The 23,852-nt window shown below is 26.3% G+C and overlaps 2 protein-coding genes across 4 annotated transcripts; one reads left to right on the plus strand and one right to left on the minus strand.

Annotated features, from left to right (window-relative positions):
• Positions 1–244: 244 nt before the first annotated feature.
• On the minus strand, positions 245–6,007 carry LOC107441968 (uncharacterized). Of its 3 annotated transcripts, none has more exons than XM_043045983.2 (6): positions 5,870–6,007; positions 4,341–4,373; positions 3,893–3,982; positions 3,334–3,453; positions 1,719–1,835; positions 245–429 (listed from the first exon to the last, which is right to left on the minus strand). In XM_043045983.2, the coding sequence occupies exons 1-6, from the start codon at positions 5,991–5,993 to the stop codon at positions 293–295; spliced, it is 621 nt and encodes a 206-aa protein (XP_042901917.1). In that variant the 5' UTR covers positions 5,994–6,007; the 3' UTR covers positions 245–292. The 3 variants fall into 3 exon arrangements, with proteins under 3 accessions (XP_042901917.1, XP_042901918.1, XP_087015600.1); XM_043045984.1 differs by lacking the exon at positions 5,870–6,007 and adding an exon at positions 5,418–5,547; XM_087159474.1 differs by lacking the exon at positions 3,334–3,453.
• Positions 6,008–9,311: 3,304 nt separating this feature from the next.
• alphaSnap (Alpha-soluble NSF attachment protein) lies at positions 9,312–22,788 on the plus strand. The gene is made up of 10 exons (XM_016055421.4): positions 9,312–9,628; positions 11,444–11,523; positions 11,618–11,734; positions 14,389–14,435; positions 15,495–15,566; positions 16,294–16,349; positions 17,566–17,650; positions 17,744–17,848; positions 18,686–18,754; positions 21,219–22,788. The coding sequence occupies exons 1-10, from the start codon at positions 9,537–9,539 to the stop codon at positions 21,366–21,368; spliced, it is 873 nt and encodes a 290-aa protein (XP_015910907.1). The 5' UTR covers positions 9,312–9,536; the 3' UTR covers positions 21,369–22,788.
• The last annotated feature ends 1,064 nt before the right edge of the window (positions 22,789–23,852 follow it).

Consider the following 23,852-nt stretch of genomic DNA (forward strand, 5'->3'; position numbering starts at 1 on the left):
TCTTAACTAATATATTTTTGAAACATTTTTACTCTTGGATATCTACTAAAAACGAATTTATCTCTTTACGAATGTCATCAAAGACATTATATTAAATATTAAAAAATCTTATTAAATTTCAAACAATTCTAGTAGAAAATGTTGACACTCATACTTAACTTGATTTTTGCATCACTGAATTATAATAGTACTTTTTAACATTCGAAACTGTATGTCTTAGTAATATATTTTGTAAAAAAGAAAATTTCTTTCCTGTGCAATTTTATTTTGTATATATATTTTAAATATATTTTTAAGTTTCACTTCGCCGTCTGATGAAATAGTAACATATGCAAATTCCAATAAGTGTTGTGACAATGATTGAAGCTCCTGCCACAACTACCATCATCATAATAATTGATGCCCTTACTGAGTCTGAGAATTTTATTTCTAAAAGAAAGGAAAGAAATAAGATATTTTAATTATATTTTAGGAAATTATAATACATTTTAGTATAAAAAGTTTTTTTTTAACCCAATGCATAAAAGCTATTTTTAAGTTCATAAGAAGAAAAGTAAAATTATAATTTTAAATCATGGTGAATAAATTAAAGGTGTTCTATCAAAGATATTATTCTCTCATTGCAAAAATTATTTTTTCAATTATAAAAGTATTCGTTTTTTTATTTTTTATAATTAACTAATTGTCATGATATATATATTTTATAGTTTTCAGATAATAAATAATTGAAATAAGGTGTAACTAATTATATTACTTACATAGTTTCCTATTTTAACTATAGATTTTTTTTTTTTTTTTAAAGAAAGGGTTGTAGGATTTTTTTTTTTTTGTAGATATATATATATATATATATATATATATATTTTTACTATTACTTGAAACTGTCCTCAAATTCAGTTTTTAATGCAATTTTTCATAAATATATTTCTAGCAAATGCTGTTACAAATTAATTTACAAACTAAATTTGAATTTAAGTTGGTATATATATAAGTTAAAATTACAAAGAAAACACTAAAGAAAAATATAATTTTAAATAGAGGAGGAAAAATTATTAATAAGTAAAATTTTTCTAATCACATTTAATATATTGGAATACAAAATAAGGAAAAGATATAATCTCATTGTTAGTTCACATGATTTGTATAACATAATAAAGAGACAAATAAATAAAAGAGCGAGATAATCGACAAAAGTAAGGAAAACAATTTTATACATATATATACTTATGATGATCTATCAAGGCTTTATTAATAAATTTTTTTTTCTGCATCTTATTGAAACTATTTTTTTTTTTTTTTGTTGTTGTTGATCTTTACTAAATCTAGAATGTTCCTGTGCTCAATAGTTTTAGTTTGACAATCATGCTTTCTACCTCTACGGAAAGGAATCATGTTATATTGTCTGTACAAATATATATGTATTTTTGCATATTGCAAATTAAAATGGGAAAAGCCTTATGGAAGGAATAATCAATGAAATTACCTACTTCTAAATTTAAATTTTTTATTGCACTATTATTTTTTTAAAAAAATTTGATTTTCAGAGTTTATTGAGGAAAATAGATTTAAAAAGGGTATTACATCTTTAATTCAAATATCTTAGTTATCCGAGGAAAATCTTATCAAAAAAAATTTGGATCGTCGAGATCTTTTCCTACATAGAAATTTTAATCTAAACATACTTAATATAAGCATTGTTAAATATTACTTATAATTACCTATGCATGTTCCATTTTGCACTGTATAACCTTGTGGACAAAGACAACTTTCTGTTCCTCGATAAATATTGCATACACCAGGTACACAATCTTTACTTCTGCATTTGGGTTCAATTTCTACAATAAATAAAAATAAAAGAACAAATTTACCTTAAAAAGTTTAATATCTATTAATTATGTGAAAATATTTATTCTTAATTTAGCCAATGATTATTTTCTTTTTTTATATATATACTTTTTACCTTAATATATATATATACTTATACTTTTTACTTGAAATTAAAAGTATAATTTCTAATTTCAATATAAATTTAATTAGAATATTCATTTATTATATAACAGTTCAGTCATTCAGTTGGATAGATTGTTGTGTAATTGAATCCAAATTTATTAAAAGATGCCACGCTTTTCTATATACTGAGTTTTATGATACATTTTAAATATAATCAAGTAGACAGTATGGCGACCAACTTTGTTTCTGATATGATCTATATAACACCGTTTATATTTTTATTGACCTGCAATGGCAGAATGTTTTAGTCTCTAAGCTGTAATTGTGAAGAACTGTGATTCAATCTTGTGTGGTGGTTTAAAGCTCACCTAACTTCAAATCGGCAATACTTTTATGTTCTATTTTTAAAATGAATAAAAACTTTTGTTTTTCTTCCGAATATCATTTCATCACGTAACAGTGTAGAAAATTCTAAGCAAATAAATGTTCAATTTTAGCATTAATGTTGACAAGATGTCAATTCCTACTAAAGTGATGATGCTCTACAATTTTGTAATTCACTTATGCCTTGTACTTAGTATCATTTTAAGGATACAAACTCTTAACTTGGCAGTTTCACTCCAGGTAGCCTCTTTAAGTGATCGATTCTTATGTCATTTTACCTAGCCCATGCACCATTTTTACAATTACAAATGATGGTTAGTCTCCAGTACATATAAAAAGGGAAAATGAAATAAATTTTAATTGTCACTGTGGTTGGATTGTATGAAATTTATTAACACACCATTAAGTTCAACAAGAACAACTGAGATATTAAAATCATCTAATGCCAATTTATTCGAGGATAAAGCTTAAAGACAAATCCATTAGAGTGAAAGGTACTGGTTTTTTACTTTTTTTTTCCATCTTGCTCTTTTAAACCCAATAATAAGTGGATCATTATTGAGTTTGCGTACAGAGGAAAATTGTTTATATTTCCCCCCAATTTATCATTAATTTGAAACTATTATGGTTTAATTTTTCTTTTTTTTTTAAATATTTGTTAAATGTGATCATTATGGATCAGATTTTTATGTAACTGAAAATTAAAAGTCATTTATCTTATAAGATGAGTAAGAGTTTAGCAAACTTTTGAAGGAAACAAGTTTGCCCTTTTTTGTCCTTTTTATGTTATGTTTTGTGTTAAACTGAAATGGAAAAACACTCATCATAATTTTAATCACAACAAATTATGAAGTTGTTTTGTAACATCAAATTTATTTTGTAAATATTTGCCAAATTGTGATGTAGAAAAGTGATAAATGCCTCATGTATATTTTATTACGCTAGAAAAAATGTCTTCTGTTACACAAGTTTTTTGCAACACATGAAGGACATTCTTACCTGTGCAAACGCCATTATTAGAAAAATAATCCGGTGGACAAAAGCAGGTTTCTTTGCCTCCAATTAAACTGCAGTATCCTGGACTGCAATTGAAGCTGTATTTGCACAACCGCCGTATTCCTAGTAAATATTTGGTGTAAAATATTAGAAAAAATAGTTTGTAACCGATTTTCTAATATACAGAAAATGACCACTAGATTAGATTTGTATTTAGTACATTAGATTAGAAATAGTATAATAAATATAGAAAAAAAGGATCTAAAATTTAACTTCTATAATTTAATTGAACAAAGCAAGAAGCTCACTGACACCTTGTGGAGCTAAATATATTTTTTACAATGTTTTTATTTCTGCAAATTTCTTTTGATTTCACAGTTTCCATTTGACACCTAAAAAATTATTGATAAATATTTAAAAATTAAAAAGATCAATTTAATGAGTCTAAAATTGTTATTTTCAGAATGAGAAATATTATATTTTGTATCTTTGTAAGTAAGTAAGGAATGAAATGTAGAAGAAATTTTTTTTTATTAAATAGTTATTTTATCTTGGTATTTACTTTTACAAAGACCATTTTTTGCATAGTATCCTTCTGGGCAAAGGCATTTGTCTTCTCCATTTTCGACTATACATTTTCCCGGCCAACATATACAGTACAGAACCCGTTATCCGGAAATCAGAAAACCGGAAAACCAAAAAACCGGAACGAAATTCGATAAATTTTCCCACCATTTAAAAAAAAAAATTTTTTTTTTCCTCTTAAGATTTTAGGATTTTTCTTTCTTTTTTTAAAGATGTTTACCTTACCATCATTTTGGAAATAATTATTAGTGAATTACTTCATCGTTTTTTCTTCTTTTTAAGATTATTTCCAAATATTTTTTTTTTTTTTTAGTTGGGTTTAACAATAAAAAAAACGGCTTTTTGTAGCGATTCAGAAAACCGGAAAAATCAGTTATCCGGAATAGCGATGGTCCCGACCGTTCCGGATAATCGGTTCCCTACTGTATAGGTATATTTGCACCTCTCTTCGAAAAAAACTGAAAAAGAACATTTTTTAAATTTAAATTCAATCAAACTCAATATTGATGAAATTTTTCTTGACGATTTAACAAATTGAAAAAAAATCAAGCAAAACAAAATAAAACTTAGTTATTTTTCTGTTGAAATTGGTTTTATAAAATTTAGTAGGACTAAATGAATTCGGAACTATATCTCCTCTGTCTGGATAGAAATATTTGAATCACGCCTTTCGAATAATAGCCATTTTAAACTTCAATCTTCAACAAAAAAAAATTAAACTTTTATTATTACTTTTTATTTATTTCCATTACAGACTAGATAACTACAGATTTAATCAGTAATGATGAGTTATCACTTTTACTACAATAGGTAGGCAACTATGAAAATTAAAACTTGCAATTCGAAAAAAAATTATGCGTGGTAAAAGTTGTTCATTGTTGTTCCTGAAATCAGCATCCGAAAATCCATTCAAACCTGATATTGGTTCCTGAACACTATTTTATTTGCAGATTTGTGTTACCATAAAAATTTAAAAACTGCAAATTAAAAGTCACATGAAACTTTAATTTACAAATAACTTTTATTTACATACCTTTGGCTGTGAGCAGCATAACATTGATTAAAGTTATATTTGTATTTCTTTGTATATTATTTTATTAATTGTTATAATAGTAATATTATAATGTAATAGCATAATATTACCGTATTGTGCTACATTTTATTATTAAACTAATTTAATTGTTGGTTTACGATTATTAAACGGAAAATAAATTATATTTACTTTTTAATAAGTTATATTTACGTTTGAAATAAATTGTATGTAAAACTATAAGTTATAAAAGGTGTTTCAGAATCACCACTTTCATTATATGCTGTTCTTAGAATCCTTATAAAAAAATTGAGTGACAGAAATATGCACATTAGATATAGCAAATAATTATTCGAAATTTATTAATTGAGAGTGGGGATTAGAGTCTGCGCTATTTATTTTTTTACTGGACATTTTAATTTGAATTAAATTAATTGCATATTTGAATTTTAAAAAAAAATTGTTATATTACCACAATATTTAACGTAAGGAAATAACAAAGAAGCTTCAATTTTTATTCTGCATGGCGAATTCGGACTATATACCTTGAATTGAATTACATCAACCAAAATGACTGTATATTGCATATAATAAATGCATTGCTCATATATATATAATTAGCGATGGATTTATTATATACAATATAAAGTTATTTTGGTTTTTAGAATCTATTATAGTTAGTTTTATTTAGTTTGTTCGCACATATAACTCGGTTATTCTTATTTCTATTCTGCGGGTATCTGCACTTTAATTTCCTAAATAAATATTTGACATACGAAATCGAACTTTCATCATTGCTTGAAACTTTACGAGCTCGTTCGATCATTTAAATAAACAAATATAGAATTAATATCGTTATAAAAAATAGTATAAATAACTAAGAGGCAACAAAATAAACGTAAAAATGACAGGGGGAAAGTGTACTTTGATGAAATAAAACAGTCAAATTGCCGTCACTTTCCACATCATTGATCGATTCTGAGCAAAGCAACATAGGAACAATCGTAAGAAATATGACAAGAAAATTCACAGGGTTAAAAAATGCCATTTTGATACTAAGATTTTAATTACCTGTATTTCCAGTATTTGTTTTCACATTAAGATCAACTCAATGTCTTATCAAAGCCACCTGTTACTTTACCACGTTTATCGATAGGAAATGTTAATCATTTTTAAGTTTCTTTTAGTACTGAGTTCTAAGAGAAAAACAATTTTCATTTCGTTTGGTAAAGTGTCTAAGCAATTTTACGAAATCGAAATTATTTATAAAAAAAAAGGTTTTTTTTTTTTAATAAATTCAAACTGGAGTCCTGAAGGGTCTAGATAGGGTATGGGTATTTGTCCCTTTCAAAAATTTATTATATAAATCAACAAACATTTCAAACGCACAAATAAAATAATTCGTAGATAAAAGAAATATTGCAGCACAAAATTGATAGTTAAGCTATGTGCTATTTAAATCTGACAAATTGCTTTTGAGGTAGATGTTAATAAAACACCAAAAGCAATTTTATTGCCTGATGGAGCTATTCTTAATTGTATTTAAAGGAATTTCTGTTTCCTACGATGATTATTGATCGTTTTAATTCCGCTTTCTTTATGGTTCCTTCTTAGTTGGGTAAAGAGTGTTTAAAATGGGTACTCAAACTCTACTGAATTGATTTAAAATATTTCCAACAATTGTGTTTTTTCAAAGTCATATTGTATATAAAGGTTGTTCCATAATAAATTTCTTTTTATATGTTATTAGTAGAACCCTTTTAAAAAATGTCGACATTAAGGCTCACAATTTATTGTTCATTCGAGGGAGAGAAAAAATACCTGATATCAATCTAACGAATCACTATTGAAAAGGGCAGGCTTGAAAACTTAACCTGTTTGGTTGCCGGAGGAAACGGGAAGAAATCGAACAAAAATGTCCAAAATTAATTATTATAGTTTCTTCGCTGATGACGGACTCTAAAAATTTAAAATATCTAAGAAATTTTTTTTTCTAGGTTATGCAATCAGGGACATTAACCGGGGAAAGGTAAAAAAAATGGCTTAAGTTTTCTAAAAATGACACGTCCTTGCATGTTAATTTATTGTATTTAGTAAACAATATATTATGAGTATTGTTGTTGTTTATTTACGTCGCACTAGAGCTGCACAATGGGCTATTGGCGACGGTCTGGGAAACATCTCTGAGGATGATCCAAAGACATGACGTCACAATTTTGATCCTCTGCAGAGGGGAGTATTATGAGTATTAAATACATCTATCAATAACTTTGCTGTTTATTAAGGAGGAACAACACAGTAAAAAAAAAATTAAAATTAAAAAACAAATTATTGCATTTTTTGATAGTTTATCCTTTTAAGATTATTATACCAAAATATTAAATTGATTTTCCTTGAAATGTAAAAGTTACGGCATAGTATATCGATTGCAACGCGCGACCTTGAACTAGTGAAATTGTGCGCTCAGTTTATTACTAGAGCAGTAGTAAATAAGCAGGGAGGTGGCAGTGATTATATCAACCGAAGACTCAAGCTAGAACCTGCTTCAGAAGTCTTCAAAAATTTCTGAGAGTTTCAAATATAAAAATCTCCACAAAAATATTTTTTTTATAACTGTTATTCGTTCCATATTTTTATATAGTGCTGAATGCTGGAACCTCCTTAAAACTGAAAACATTCCAGAAAAAATGCTTAAGAATAATCGCAAAAATTTTCTACTATTTCAAAACTATCGAATGAATGAAAATTTTTGGGGGATCGCGATTTTTTTAAGAGGCTATACTGCTATGCTGGAGATAATGCCTTACATGAAATTCAAGCTAGAATAAATAATTAATATCTTTATGTAATAAAGTTTATAAGCTTTTCTACATTTTTAAAATCTAAAACTATTTAATATAAAATATTTATACAAATTTCTTTTTATTTCGCATGAAAATAAGTAGAATTATAACTTAAAACTGTGATTAAAATAGTTAAAAGAAATTAAAAAACAAAATTATTTTGTATTTATTACGTTTCATTTTACGAAGTAATATCCAGCATCCATAACTCATTCTAACCCCCTTTTTACTGAACTAAAAAATCTTTAATATTCAGAGCCATCAACTATTAACGATGTTTCGAACATTACCATATAAATTATTATATTTTGTTATTATCAGAAAATATTATAAAAATAAGTTATATTCTATCACATTATTTTAAGCTACATTGGGGCACAATTTATTATAATTATCTTTGTTCTCTCATAGTTATTTACCGTCTAAAATTGTTAGATTTAATTACGAAAATTGAAACGAAAGCATAAATGTAATGGTCTTCACAGCACAGTAAGCGTAAAGGAATGACAGATGGACACGAGTGATGTCAGTTCAGATAAAATATAGTTTTAGATAAATATGTTGTAGTTGTTGTTCATTTACGTCGCCCTAGAGCTGCACAATGGGCTATTGCCGACGGTCTGGGAAACATCTCTGAGGATGATCCGAAGACATGCCATCACAATTTTGATCCTCTGCAGAGGGGATGGCACCTCCGCTTCGGTAGCCCGACGACGTGCACGTGAAGTCGAGCACTTTACGGTAGAACAGTTTAACGAGGAGCAACACCGTACAACCTCGGTCCCTACACAGGCTGATCCAAGTGGTCCCCTACCCGCACACGGACCGTAGCCAGTGATGCTTGACTTCGGTGATCTGCTGGGAACCGTGTCTTAACGATCAGTCCACTGCGGGACTAGATAAATATGACAGTAATCGTTTGTTGCTTAAAAATTACTGCTCTGTGCTAACTTAACTAAATGCAAGATGAACGAATTGCGTGCTGCAAAAATGGTCCAATGCAAATGGAAAGTCCCGCAGTGGACAGATCGTTAAGACATGGTTCCCAGCAGATCGCCGAAATCAAGCATCACTGGCTACGGTCAGTGTGCGGGTGGGTGACCACTTGGATCAGTCTGCGTAGTGACCGAGGGTGTGCGGTATTGGTCCTCGTTAAACTGTGCTACCGTAAAGTGCTCGACTTTACGCGCAGATCGTCGGACTACCGAAGCGGGGGTGCCATCCCCTCCGCAGAGGATCAAAATTGTGATGGCATGTCTTCGGTTCATCCTCCGGGATGTTTCCCAGACCGTCGCCAATAGCCCATTGTGCAGCTCTAGTGCGACGTAAATTAACAACAGCAAAAGGAAAAGGGAAACAAAAAAAATGGGAAATGGGAGCATTTTCGCTGCATGCGATAGTCGCTCCTCCTATCGATGCCGTGAGATAGAAGCGATGCCCGAATTGAATGCAGCAAAAATATTTTGTTAGTGTTAGGAGCAAGACTTTCGTTAAGAAAGGGCTAATTTAACTGTACGTAGCTCATTTCTTGGAACGTCACCGGAAGTTTTCGTTCCATTCAGGACTTACTTCAACTTATATCATATATGATTATGATATGTTGATCAAAACAAATTGCCTTACCGTTTAGCAACCCAAGGGGAGATATTTCTAAATTTTTAAGATAGCAATGAAGTAAATAGTTTAAGAAGAGAAATTTCGAATAATTTTAATTTGGGTTTCACTTATTTAAACTTTCATAGAATATAATGGCAGATAATGAAAAACGAGGAATCGCTCTTGTAGGCGAAGCAGAAAAGAAGTTAAAATCTGCGCAGGGATTTTTTGGTTCTCTTTTTGGGTAAGATCACTTTTTAATAATTAAATTCATCAATTATTTCAATTTGTTCAATAAGATGTAAAGTAACGAATATAACAGGCTTTTTAAAATAATACTAAAAGTTGCATATTTTCCATACTTGAATGAATAATTTGGACGAAGGTGGTTGTTTACGATCTAAAAAGTAATGCTTGAGATGTATTAAAGTTTCTTTTAAATTTGTGCATTTTATGTTTAAATGGGGGAGCTGCATTTTGGGAATTGTTTCAGTAGAATGCAAATATAACCTTCATTTGCATTTACCTATAATTTTCCTACAAGTACATTTAAAGGGAAAATTTCTGTATCGTGATCTGTGAGAGAATAACCGCCAAGTCTTGGCAACTTCCTGGTCTGCAGCCACGAGAAAAAAAGGCAATAAACATCCCAGAAAGGGACTAACTCTAAATGTATAAATCATAGCCACCAAACATCTACATGTTTTTTTTTAAAAAAAATTGCAAGTTTAAAATCTATTTGGTACTTTGGCGATTGCAGTAGGCGCGACAGATCACGATATGGAAATATCCCCTGCTTTTAACCATGTGTAAAACTAAAATTATAGGATGGTTAACTTATCGTTAAAATCTGACAAGACTTAGGCTGTGGTATTTGATAAACAAAGGAAAAGGTCATAGAAGAGGGTCGATTCAAAGTATGTAACTACCTCCAGAAAAGTCACAGTGTGTAGGATACATTAAATATTCACAAGAATTAGGCAGACCTCTCAGTAATTGCAATATTTAGAGGTAATATTTTCTTGAATTAATCTTACTAACTCCTCTTGCAGACACTTCTCATTCCTTCGTTCATTGTAAATGTTTGTATTTCCTTAGCTGAAAGTGTGACCTATTGACTTAATACATCTTCAATTAAAATGTTTAGGCTATATTCAAAACACGATTCTTTATGATTATCTGCTGCTAGCTAACAGCTTTATTTCTCAAGGATTTCTATCCTTGTTCTCAAGTTTTAAGTTCTTCCTCCTTTGTTCTCAAGAAAACTTAGTAAGTTTTGCCTTTAACGTAGATAATCATTATCATAATTTATAACGAATTAGGATTTGAAATTCAGTGTTTTGGTATAATGTGCTGTACATGTATTGGATTACAAGATATTTGTTTGATTTAACTCCTTTTACCTTTTTTATTTTCGGTGGTTTTTTTTCTTCTATCTTTTCAATTTTTTAAAATCAAAAATGATCTTTTTTTAAGTAGGACAGTTGTAGGTTAATTAAAGGAACTTGCATCGCTTCATTATTATTTTGTAGGATTTATGCTGAGTTCAAAAGTTCATGAGCAAAAAAGCTAAAATCAAAAAAGAAAGAAAGAAAAAGCATAAGACAAAATAGTTTTATAAGATTAATAAATTTGAACACTTCGTTTATCATTTTAGGTGTCTAGTTAAAAGAAATTTCTTTTTTACTTGTAACCCAATTTTAAAATTTGGCACGGTCAAAAGATTTCTTGCTGATGCAGAACACTAAGTTTCGTATTTTTCTTGCCAATTTCACTATTTGTTTGGGACAAGGAAGTGGTGTTTTTTCTCTCTTGCATAATAAATGTATTTGTCTCCATTCCTGCTTAGATAAAAACAGTGTAAGAATTTTAAAAAGGAGTGTGATTATGAAATTCTTGAGATTTTCTTACATAAAAGTTAGTAAATTGCTTTAGTAAAAAGGTAAAAATATCTTTCATTAACTTTTTGCTTCAAATAATACCTGAGCATTAACTCTGTTAATTTGTAAAATTTTTATGAATAAAATTTTAGTTTTCTAAATTTTGGCTTTATAAATAGGGGGTCATCTAAAGTTGAGGAAGCCTGTGACATGTATCACCAAGCTGCAAATGCTTTTAAAATGGCTAAGAAATGGACTGGTATAATTTTTTGATTTTTATTTAATATTAAATGTAATTTTATTTTTGGATACTTATGTTCATTTGGATATATTTTTATTACTTACTTACATAGCTGCTGGAACTGCCTATTGTGAAGCAGCTGAGTTACATATCAAATCGGGCAGCAGACATGATGCAGCTTCATCTTTTGTTGATGCTGCAAATTGTTTCAAGAAAACTGACCCTCAAGGTAAATAATTTGATCATTTAAAATAAATATGTTTAAGTTGATAATTCATTAGAATACATTGTATAAAAGCACAAACATCAGGTATTGTAGGGATGCACAACCTTTTTGAGAGAAGGGCCACTTGCGCAACGGATAGATTAACAAAGTGCCGCATTAATTTTGTGATTTTTTTAGTTCTTCTCACTTTTAGTTCTAATAACTGAGATAAATAGTTTTTTTAAAAATTTTTTCTTCTTTTTTGATGTTTTTGTTATAGCACAGCATTTTAGCAGAACGTTTCAGACTGTTTATATATCAGTAACATAGAAAACTGTGATTATTTCTATGTTACTGATGTCTAAGAACAATTTTTTTTCTTTTAAATTAACTTTTTTTTATCAATGTTTTTTATCAACATTTTTAATGAACTTTATTTTAAAAAGTTATATGAGAAAGTTAAATTGAGATTTTCCGCATTAGATTTTCATTTTAAAAATTAAGAGAGCTTTTTATTTTTCTTTAGCTTTTTCTTTTTTGAAAAAAAAAAAAAAAAACATATGCCAAATGTACGATTTCAAATTCGAATGTTGAATAAAAGTATTGTAAATTTTAAAACTATGTGGGAATGCATAGTAATAACTGCCAAAAAATGGTTGTAAAATAAAAAGAAATAATTGCAAAGGGAAAAAAATCACTGAAATTTCCGATGAGATCGACAAAAAAAAATGTGTAAAAAAGTAATTATTTAAATTAAATTGGAAATTTAAAAACCGTGTGTCATAAAAATATCAGAATAAAAATAAGAGATTTTTGAAATCACAATGTAAAGCAGAAATAACTGCTTAAAAAATCATTTAGATTTACAATAACATCGGCACATAATGCGTAAAAAAAATTATTATATAATGGTACGATTCAACTTCAAAATTCATAGCATCTCATTGAAAATATCACGGTTTTTAAAACTATGTTAAAATACGATGTTTTCACTGCCAAAAAAGCTTAAATTAGCACACAAATAAAATGCGGCAAAAAGTGATTATTTAAATGTGCTATTTAAAACTTGCGTGTCATAATAATATTGATGTAAAAATACCAGATTTCCAAATCATGTGGAAAGTTGTAGCGTGAAAATATGACATAATAACTGCCAAATAACTTGTGATTTACGATGAAATCATCAGAAATAAATCACATCGAAAAGTGAATTAAAAGGGCGATTCATAACTGAGTCAGAATATTGTTTTAAAAAAACCAAATGGATATTGTTTGTTGTAATTTCTGAAATAACGATTGAAATGTTACTTAGATTTATGGTGAAATCAGTACAAATAAAGCTAGTCAAAAAATTGTAACTGAAATTTAAAATTCGTGTATTAATATCATATTTTTTAAACTATAAGCAGAAAACCGCATAATAACCGCCGAAAAAGCAATTGAGAAACAACATTTATTTATTAGAATCAGTTCTACATGGATTTACTAGAATCAGTGAAAATGTAACACATTAAGAAATGACTCATAAGTGCAACTTAGAATTTTAGAGTTTTTTTTTTCTGTTTTCGAATTTTTTTCTTTGTGTTTAGAAGCTTCTATCACGGATCGCATATTAGCAGATGGCAGGCCACAGGTTGTGCACCTGTACATTAGAGGACTTTTCTAATTTAGAAAAAAGCGTTAAATCTATATATCTGAGATTTGTTAAATCTATGCTGGAGTTTTGAAACAATCACCTGTTTCTGCTAATTATATTAGTGTTTTTATACATTGTTTGTGCTAACTTTACTGTATTGTAGCTTGACAATGTCATTCATTCTTTGTAAATTAAGGTAACATATAAGAATTAAATAGAGTTTTGGATTTGTTTAATATAGTTTTCAGTTTGTTGAGTTCTGTGAGTTCTAAATTGATGTTTTTTATGAGTTCTAAATTGATGTTTTTTATGAGTTCTAAATTGATGGAAAATATAAATATCATTCTTATTTTATTTAGTTAAGATTTTGTTTATTGTTATAATTTTTTAAAGTTGGTAAATTTCTATTATAGCTTTATTGTGAATTTTTGTTATGCTGGATTATTTAAATTAATCATAAATATTGTGTTTCATTTCCAGCATTGAAAGTTTATTTAAATTTATCATATATTCATATACATAATTTCTTTATTTTTTCAAATAAATTTCTAAATAATTTTCACAAAGAAGTTGAATTTTTGTAAGCGTTAAACAGAGACTGCCTTAAGTCTGTACTGTACTGTTAAATAATTATAAGATAGTTCATCATTTTGTGTGTTATGTAATTTGTTTGTTCCTTCAAAAGTATTAGATGCAATAATTAATGAGATTAGTTTTTTTTTGTGTTAAAATTAGTTTCAATCAGATTTATTTTTATTGGTTGGGGAAATTTTTTGCTTCAAATGTTTGTTTTTTAATTAGTTAAAATGTATTGTGTAAAAAAATTCTTAAAGTTTTTAGTTGAGATTTAACTTTTTTTTATTTATTCAATGAAATTGTATCTTAAGCTGTTTGTGATTTTTGGTAAATATGCATAACAAAAGCTCTTGATTTAGAAAGGATCGAAAATTTTAACTGTATTATTTATGCTATGATAATAATAATCAAATATATTTCAGTTATTTGAATTTCTAATTATAATTTTATTTTTATTTAATTTCAGAGGCTATTAGTTGTCTAATGAAAGCTGTGGAATTATATACTGATATGGTGAATATATTACATAACTTCAATTACTTAAATTTATGAAATTAATATGCTGTCACACCTCTATATATCAAATATCTTGAGTTTCAAATCTAAGTAATAAAACTTCAGTTCTATTACTTAGACTAGATATTTTAATAGTCCTAGAACATCAGTAATTCATTAACAACATTACAACATTTCTACATCAATAACATTTCTATATAAATAATAATGTAATGTAAAAAAAATTGTAATAATTCAATTAAAGCAAATGAGGCTTGATTGTATTTAATATTTTTGTATTAAAAAAGTTTCCTTTTAATAATTTTTTTAAAACTTGTTAGATTAGATAATTTTATATTCCGTATAAGTATGTTTGAATGCTTCATTCCTTAATTGATTTTTTTTATTCTATGCTCATAATTTTGTATGATAATTAACTTACATTAAGAGAACAACATTAAAATTGGAGATTAATATAGTTTAAAATTGAAGATAAAGGACTTTTCTTCTAATTAGCTAAAATACTTACAAAACTGAACTAAATCTAGTCAGATAATTATTTTTTTAATTATCTTTAGGAAAATTTAATATTATTTTAATTATCTTCAGGAAAGTTTATTATTATTTTTTTAATAATCTCCCTGAACAAAAAGTCTTGCAAGTGTTTCCCAAATTTTTATTCAGATGCACTTCAATTTTATGTCCCTTGAATGCTAACTCTACATGATTATGCTCTAATAAATATAATTTACGAATGGCCTGGCGCCTGAGAACTACTTTATTCCACCTTTCAGCAACCATCTTTATATACTTTTAAAATCATTTACTATATACCTAAGGTTTTCCATTGGCTTTGCATGATAATAAAGAATTTTATTGAAATAAAATGAGTACTATTGGTGAAATTTTTTAGTGATCCAATTTATTTGTATAATTGTTTTTTCATTAAGATTTTTGAAGATTTAATATTTTAATTTCCTGGATTTACAAAATATATATTTGCTGTAAAATATTTTTTTATTTTTCTAATTAATTTAGAATGAATGATTTATATCATGTTTGCTTCTTTTACATTAGGGGCGTTTTACCATTGCTGCCAAACATTTAGTTAGCATGGCTGAACTCTATGAAGTTAATGATATAAATAAAGTAAGAATTTTATTTGTTTTATCTTATTTGTAACTGAAATTAAATGCATCTTGAATGTTCTTTTTTAAAACATACATATTTTTTTTCTAATATTGCTAGAGATATTTAAATACCCTTGCTAATAATTATCTAGTTTTATAAATGAGCAGCTAGTTTTATAAATGAGTGCGAAATATTTCATATTGACACATTTAGTTCCTGGACTATATCAAATCATAGGCAGAAAGTTAAAATGATATTAAGAGACCCTAACTTTTGATCTGTGTCCTAACCAAACTATCAGTCAGTTTACTCCATCTATATCTATTCGATGCTATATTTCTCCATCTGTTGACTTCCTAGTCAACTGTATCTATCCACTTCCAACCTAGTCCACTTCTCAACTGTATCTATCTTGTTCCAGGTCTTCCTCTTTTTCCCTCTGGCAGGTTATTTTTTAAACAGAATTTTCATCGCTATGTCGAAATACATGTCTTAGCCACCTTATTTGAGAAACCTTGATCACTCAGGTTCTTTATATTTTGATTGTAATTCAGGATTGTAATGAATACCTTAGGTTTCGTTTTCTCTTACTGCACAAAAAGTTTTCTTAATATTTTCCTCTCGAACGTCATAACTTTTTTTCGCTGCCATATAAAACTATTGGTCTCATTAGTATCTTTTATTTGTGTTTGTATATATATATCTTTAATTACTCAAATAATCAGCATCAATTACTTATTCTTAGGCTGTCAGTTGTTATGAACAAGCTGCTGATTATTATAGAGGAGAAGAATCTAACAGGTATGAATCATTCTTCACCATATATGAGTAATGATTAGCCCATTTTTTTCATTGATGAAATTGTTTATAACAAATGCATTTTATTCAAATTGGTTAGAGTTTTTTTCTGATTGATCTATCATTTTATGAAAAAGATTTATGCTTTGGGTATATGAATTAATTTCTATTAATATCTTAAATTTAAATATATAATTAAACAGCTATTATAAGAAATACCTCAATTTAAATTCAAATTTTTATCTTATTTGTTATAATGTCTTTCCAATTTAAAACTTTCTGTTTTAACTCTTTATCTATAGTAATAAAAATGATTAGTTAAATAATTTCCCTGTTTTACTACATGGTGGAAATTCCTGTGCTAAAATATAATATAGAAAATTGTACATATGAAATTTTTAAAAGTAAATACAGCCTTTATAATCAAATCGGGTTCTTCACATTTGAATAAAGCTAGGATTTTTTTGAATATGTTAAAAGAGATTGCTTTAAATTACATTATTAAAATTTTATATCATGGTTTAAATTATTTGATATGCATACATGTATGTATATTCTTAAGATTGTGAAATTTGAAAAGTCTTGATTTTTTTGATGAGGAAGATTTTATTCAGAGAATATGATAAGAGGGACACATGTAAATGATTGATGTTCAAGAAAAAGAGAGAAAATTAAATTATGTTTCTATTATTTTACTATCAGTAAATACATATTTTCATTATGCCCCATTGAATTTCATTTTTATTTAAATGCAAGTGCATTTAAAACTTAATAATTATGCAGCAAATGTATTTAAATAATAAATAGAGACTTGCTCTGTTGAGAATAATTTTTTTAATATTTTGTCTAAATTTAATTTACTCTTCAATATTAATCAAACAGAAAAAACGCCTCTCTTGTCAAAACAGTACATGAGAATATTCTGTTTGAATTTAAAATAATTATAATTTTACATACTTAGCGATTAGTTTGTAATAATTAAATAATATTCACTATTTTAGTTGAAAGTATTAAGTCGTTCTTAAATAATATAAGGAATTATTAATAAATTTTGTAAGATCTTTAAAATTTATGATTTATTATCATTCCCTTACATAAATATTGAAGTTTTAATGTGAAATTTAATTTTGTATGCCATTTTTGTATTAAAATCTATGTATTAAAGTGTATTAGTTGCTGTAAATTACAATCTTATAATTTCTTAATTTTTATCTTATAGCTCAGCCAACAAGTGCCTTTTAAGTGTTGCAAAATATTGTGCCCAATTGGAACAATATGAAAAAGCTATCGAAATCTATGAACAGGTTCATATAAGTTTTTGTAAAAAAAAATTGTAAAATGATGTTATGTTTTAACTTTACATTTAGTTACATATTTCCTTTAATTTTCTACTGTAGATTGCAGCATCCTCACTTGAAAGTTCTTTATTGAAATATAGTGCAAAAGAATATTTTTTCCGAGCTGGCTTGTGTCATTTGTGTGTAGATCTTTTAAATGCACAGGTATTTAATAAAATGTTATATTTGTTGCTATAAATAGTTTTTATTAAATTATAAGAAAAAAAATCTAAAAATTTTTTTTAAATAAAAAACTTAAAAAAAAACTCTCTAAAAAACATATATGCTCTATTTTGCATTAAAATATTATATTTTGCTATTAAATTTTAGGTTTTGGTTATTTTTTTAAATTAAGTTTATTACAAAGTGTTTTTTTTTTCGTTTAGTTATCATTAAATAATCTAGTAATATTACCTAAAAAGCAACATTTTATACTAGGTATTTCCAAGTATATGAAGAGATGTTTAAAAGCATAAAGTATGAATCAGTTATGTGTCCTTTTTAAACAAATTTGTTTATAATACTATGACCCTTAAACTTATTCAATCTAAATAATTAACAAAAAATAAATATTTAAAGTGAAAAGCAATATTGGATAATATTTTTTTGCATTAAAGTTATAATCGATTTGATAAAAAACATGAAGCATGTGTATTTTTTTTTTTTATGGTAACCAGAAAATAATTGTTTCATTTAATGCATGAAATTGCAATATGTTTGTTAAACAAAGTAATTAGTGTAAACTAAATGTATCAAATTTGTTATAGTAACAGAACTGGTTTTAAATATTATTTTCATTAAATGTGTCACCAAGAAAAGTTATTTAAAGTTGCAAAAGCTTGGAGAAAGAGAGTTTGAGGAGCATAAATAAACTCTTAATTTATATTTTTTAGAAATGTTATTAAAATTATAAAATGCATTTCTCTAATTTACTTTATTTAACTATCTTTATTTTAATTTCACTCTTCGGTTTGTTTCAAATAAGTGTTTCTTCCTTTCTAGCATGCTTTAGCTAAGTATGAAGATATGAGTCCTTCTTTTTCGGATTCTCGTGAATGTAAACTGCTTAAGGTTTGTAAAATATTTTTATTTATCAATATATATATATTAGTATTTCGACAGTAATATTTTGCATATAATTAACAAGAATAAAACATTATAAAGTTCAAAAGTTGGCTAGTTGTGTGTTTTTTTAAATTTTTTCTTTTAAAGAAAAATCCATACTCTTGTCCCCCCATTTTAGTTTCTTCATATTCTTCCCTATTAAAATTTAATTATTTTTGTAAAGATTTTTTTAAAATTAAAGCTACATTGTATAAAGGACAATTTATTTAAATAACCAAAGGTTATCTACTAACTACCAGTCTTCAGTCTGTCTCTCTCTTTTTTTTTTGTAGGAAACATTGAATTATCACCAGTTTTCCCACTTTCTTAGTTCCTAGTCTATTTTGTAATTTTGTCAAAATATTGCTAAAGAACACATACTATTATATACACTTATGATCTAAAGGCGGCTGTGTGTATCTTTCTACAAATAAAGCATTTGTGGTGTTTTCTGTGGAAAGAAACTCCATTTTTTTCTTAAGAAACCCAATTTTTTTGAAGAAATAAATTTTAATTTTAAAAATACTCCTAGTCCTTATTAAAAAATCCCAGAAAAACAGACAGTTTTAAGTTTTTTTAAAAAAAATCTTAGGTTTTTGCCAAAATTGATAAAGATTCTTTTCATTGTATATAATATAAAATACTTGCCATATATGTATATAGATAAATACATGAATAAATACACAGACCCACACAAAACATTCATTAAAAAGTTGTAAGATTATGGGTTTCTAAACTAAATTAATCAATGCATGTATAAAACTTTACAATAGCTTCATTTCAGTTTCATTGTCTGTCTGTTTAGTAGATTCAGATGACTAAAAGCACTGTTCTATTCAATAATCTTTTTAGCTGAACAATGATTTGTTCCTACTTTACTTGCAAACTGTCTTATTGTTTGAATAAGACAGATTGTGATACAGCTACAAATCTTTAAGCAATTGGAATCACAATTATTTTTTTAGTTTGTTTAAAGTATTCTGGTGATTTTGTAATGCAGTTTTTGCCTTTTGTTTGAAGTATCTATTATGAGGAAGTTAGTGGATTGCAATAGCTGTTTCAAGGACAAATACATTGAAAGTTAATACAGCTGGAGGAAATATCTATTATTTGGGTGGGTCTCTAGTCAGACGTTTCAATCTATTTAATATACTGCAAGCACATTTTATTGAAAAATCACTTTGTTAAAAGCCAGATTCTGATTTTATTTAATATAGTTTTTCTTTTTAACTCCAATAAATATATTTTAAGTTTTTATTTTCAATTTTTACTTGTGTATATTATTCTATTGCATAATTATTTTTTTAGTTTTGTTTTCAATTTTTTATGCACTATACTTGAAGTCTCAGTGTGTTTTAAAAAAAAGACATTTTATCTATACATAAAAATTCTATTTTTATGTAGACTAATAGTAAAAATAAATTCATAGTCCTTTTTTTATAATATACACAAAAAATTGATTGTTTTTTTTATTTATTGATTTTTATTTACATAAATATTTACCTTTGGAAATAAAGATGGCTTGTTTTTTATAACTTTATTAGACTTCTAATATTTTGGCAATTCTTTGTATAATTATTTTTAATATCTTTGTATCATTATTATTAAATTGCTAACTATATGATAGCCATTGTTTATTTCTCAAAAATATTCTTTATTCAACTGCTATGTGTAAAATTTTGATTGTTTTTGAAAGGGTTACATTATGTTATTATACATTGTTATACATTAATGTTATATGTTACATTAATGTTATTTGCAAAAATTGATCAGTTAGGACCCTAAATTTCATTAGTAATTATTTTTACTCTTTTATTGTCATTGAAGATTCATAGATTAAAATTAATACTTTGATTTTTTTAAAAAAAAAATTTTAAATTTTATTTTTATTAATTCAAAGTTTTTCTTTATGCTAATTGAAATTAATTTAGAACCTGCATAGAATTGAATTATGAAAACTAGTGGTCATCTAACCTTAATAAATGAAAATTTTAAAATATGAAGAATTGACTGGAAATAAAATTAAATCTTTGACAAAAACTTTGATTTTGCCAGGTATTTGAACCCTTTAAAAATCTTTCTAAAAGAATTTTACTAGTCAGTTTTCTACAGAGTTCTATAAATTTTTATTCCTTAGCGAATCTTAAGTTTTCTAAGTTGAAACTTAGTGGTTAATAATTTTTGTTACTTTTTATAGTTTAAGTTTTTTATTTTTTATAAACATATGTGAAACGAAAAATGTCAATATATATATTTATGAATGTTTGGAATTATTATGATCAAATGTTATAAAATAAAACACTTAAAAGATTGTGTATTTATGGATGAAATTTAAAATAACTACATTGTAAGACTTGTAGATGTTTTGCATATGTATATTTTTATTAAATAAAAAAGGTTTCAAATTAATTGTTTAATTATATATTTAAAGGAACTCATTGAAAAATGGGAAGAACAGGATGTCGATGGCTTCACCGATGCCGTTAAAAATTTTGATTCTATATCTCGTCTGGATCAGTGGTATACAACAATCTTACTGCGTATAAAAAAGACTATTCAAGATACTCCAGATTTGCGTTAAGACTTGCTCTATTTTGATGGCCATAAATATGAATTTAATACTAAAATATATATTTTATTAAATATCTTATCTTGTAAATAATGTTTGTAAATATATGAATACATTTTGTAATTGTAACCATGATTTTGACAATATATTGTAAAAGCATATTTATAAGAACTAAACAGTTACTTTGGAAGTTTGTTATTTATTCATTCAAGTATTAGTACAATCTTCCATTTAGTGATTTGTATTTATTCAAATATCAACACAATATAGTGAAATTTTTTAAATCTTTATCAGATTTATTTGTCTGCTTAAGGCTTAATAATCCCATTTTTTTCCCTTGTTCTCCTGATTTATTTTATATATTCTTTGATGCCTCCACCTGATGTTGTTTTAAAGTTCGTTGTAGTACAGCTGATTTTGCCTTTGGTGCTGCTTAAACTTTTAATCTAATCCATTTTTTTAATAAAAATATTAGGTTAAAAAAGGTTCCATATAAATTTTTAATTATTTATAAAATTGTTATTTTTCTAGTAAGTTTTCTGGATTTTTAATTTTTTTTTTATTAAACTACATTAAAGCTAGAATTTAATTTTTTTTTGCTTAAAAACTGAATATAAGCTGTATGTTGGTAGCATATGCATATTAAAACACTGTTTATAAAACATATTTAAGAGCCTTATTTCATTACATGTTTTGCCAGTAATTGAGTGCAAAATTTATTTTGAACAAGTTTTTTTTAACCTCATATATGCTTAGATTATTACAGGGTTTTGCTTTTATGCTTTAATTATAGAAGATTGTAGATTTAATTATTTATAATTTTCTTTAAATATTATGAAAAGTTTTTACATTGTAAGGCCCTGCATGTCTTACATATATTAATATAAGTGCTTTATAATTATTTTTTATGTATCCAAATTTCTTTTGAATATATAATTTACATTAATTGAACCAAAAAAGATTGAGATTTGTGGCTGTTGTCTGTTTTAATGGATATTAATGTTTGGAGAGTTATAATTTAATTGAAGTGAAGATAATGCACTGAAAGTTTTTTTCCTAATTACTCTTGGGTATTTTAGAAATGGTTGCTTTGCTGCTGTAAATACATGTTAAGATTTGCTTGTTTTTTTATAATTTTAACTTAAAAAAAGAAAGAAGAGAATGTTATTAAACTTGTTAATTGTTTTTAAAGGCTTTCTTGAATTTTTCTCTTGCCAACATCTAATTATGTGAATTTATTTCGATGGATTAATTATCAGCTAATAGATTTAAATTTTGGCATGCAAATAACAATATGGTAATTAGTTTGTTAAAAAAACGTCTTTCATCAAGCATTGATATGTTTATTTGAAAAATTGTTATGGCCTTGTATGACATAGAAAGCTAAGCTATAAGCAGCAAGACAGTGGGAAATAAATTATTTTTACACATATTGTGAATAAGTTTTCTTTTTAAATTTATTGGTATATTTACAAGGCATATAAATGTATATCAAAGCTTCATATTTTTTTAAAAATTTATATAACAAACACAATTTAAGTGAACAACACAATTTAAACACAACTAAAAATGAATATAATATTATTAATTACACAGGAAAGCAGGTAGCATAAAATATATACGGAAGGGAAATAATACTAATAATTAATGTTTTATAATAATTTAATGTTTAAAAAAAAATCAGAATTTCTAGAGATTTTAAAAGTGTCACCCTTTTTTCCAGTATCAAGTAAGAAGACTATATACATGAATAATAACAATAATCTATAAATTGGAAAAATATTTCTTTCTGGAAGTTTTAAAAGAAAAACTTTCTATGGTAAAGTGAAAAAACAGGGTAATCTATGCACATCTTTAATATAAACATATTTTTTTAATTGAATGTTTAACATAAAAAAATATTAATGGAATTTCAGTGACCCAAGGTAAGTGATATATACAAATAAAAGGAAAATTAAACATTTAAGAAATGGAATTAAATATAAAGAGTGTGAAAGCTGCTATGTGTGTAAAATGTAATACGTATATTTTTTGAAATTTTATTTATTTATATTTAGTGAGATACAAAATACAGCTTTTTTAATAAATTCAGTTCAATATTACTGTTGCTTAATTCTATATGGCCTTGAAATTTGTAGAGTAGGCGGTTAAGATCAAGTTGATTAGTACAGCACTACAGAGAAATAAAAACTTAAAAAATATTTAGGTTGCTCATAAACAAATAAAAATTTTAAAACTTACAACCTTTTTTTATAGCAAAAGAATCTTTAAAACTTGTAGGTGGTAAAAGATTAATGCAGAATTCTGTCAAATTTTTTTAAAATTTATATAGTAAAATAATAAATAAGCCTTTCCTCATGTGAGCGATTAAATTTCAAAATGGCTGGATTATGCTATTAATCAAGGTATATTGACCATTATACTATATGTTGGAAGAAGATGATGTGTATTCGCAACAGATTTCGTTTTCACATTCAACATGTTAGATTTTAATTT

Source organism: Parasteatoda tepidariorum, chromosome 3 (genome assembly GCF_982258835.1).
Source record: "Parasteatoda tepidariorum strain Cologne lab strain chromosome 3, Ptep-v5.0, whole genome shotgun sequence".
Classification (NCBI taxonomy): domain Eukaryota; kingdom Metazoa; phylum Arthropoda; class Arachnida; order Araneae; family Theridiidae; genus Parasteatoda; species Parasteatoda tepidariorum.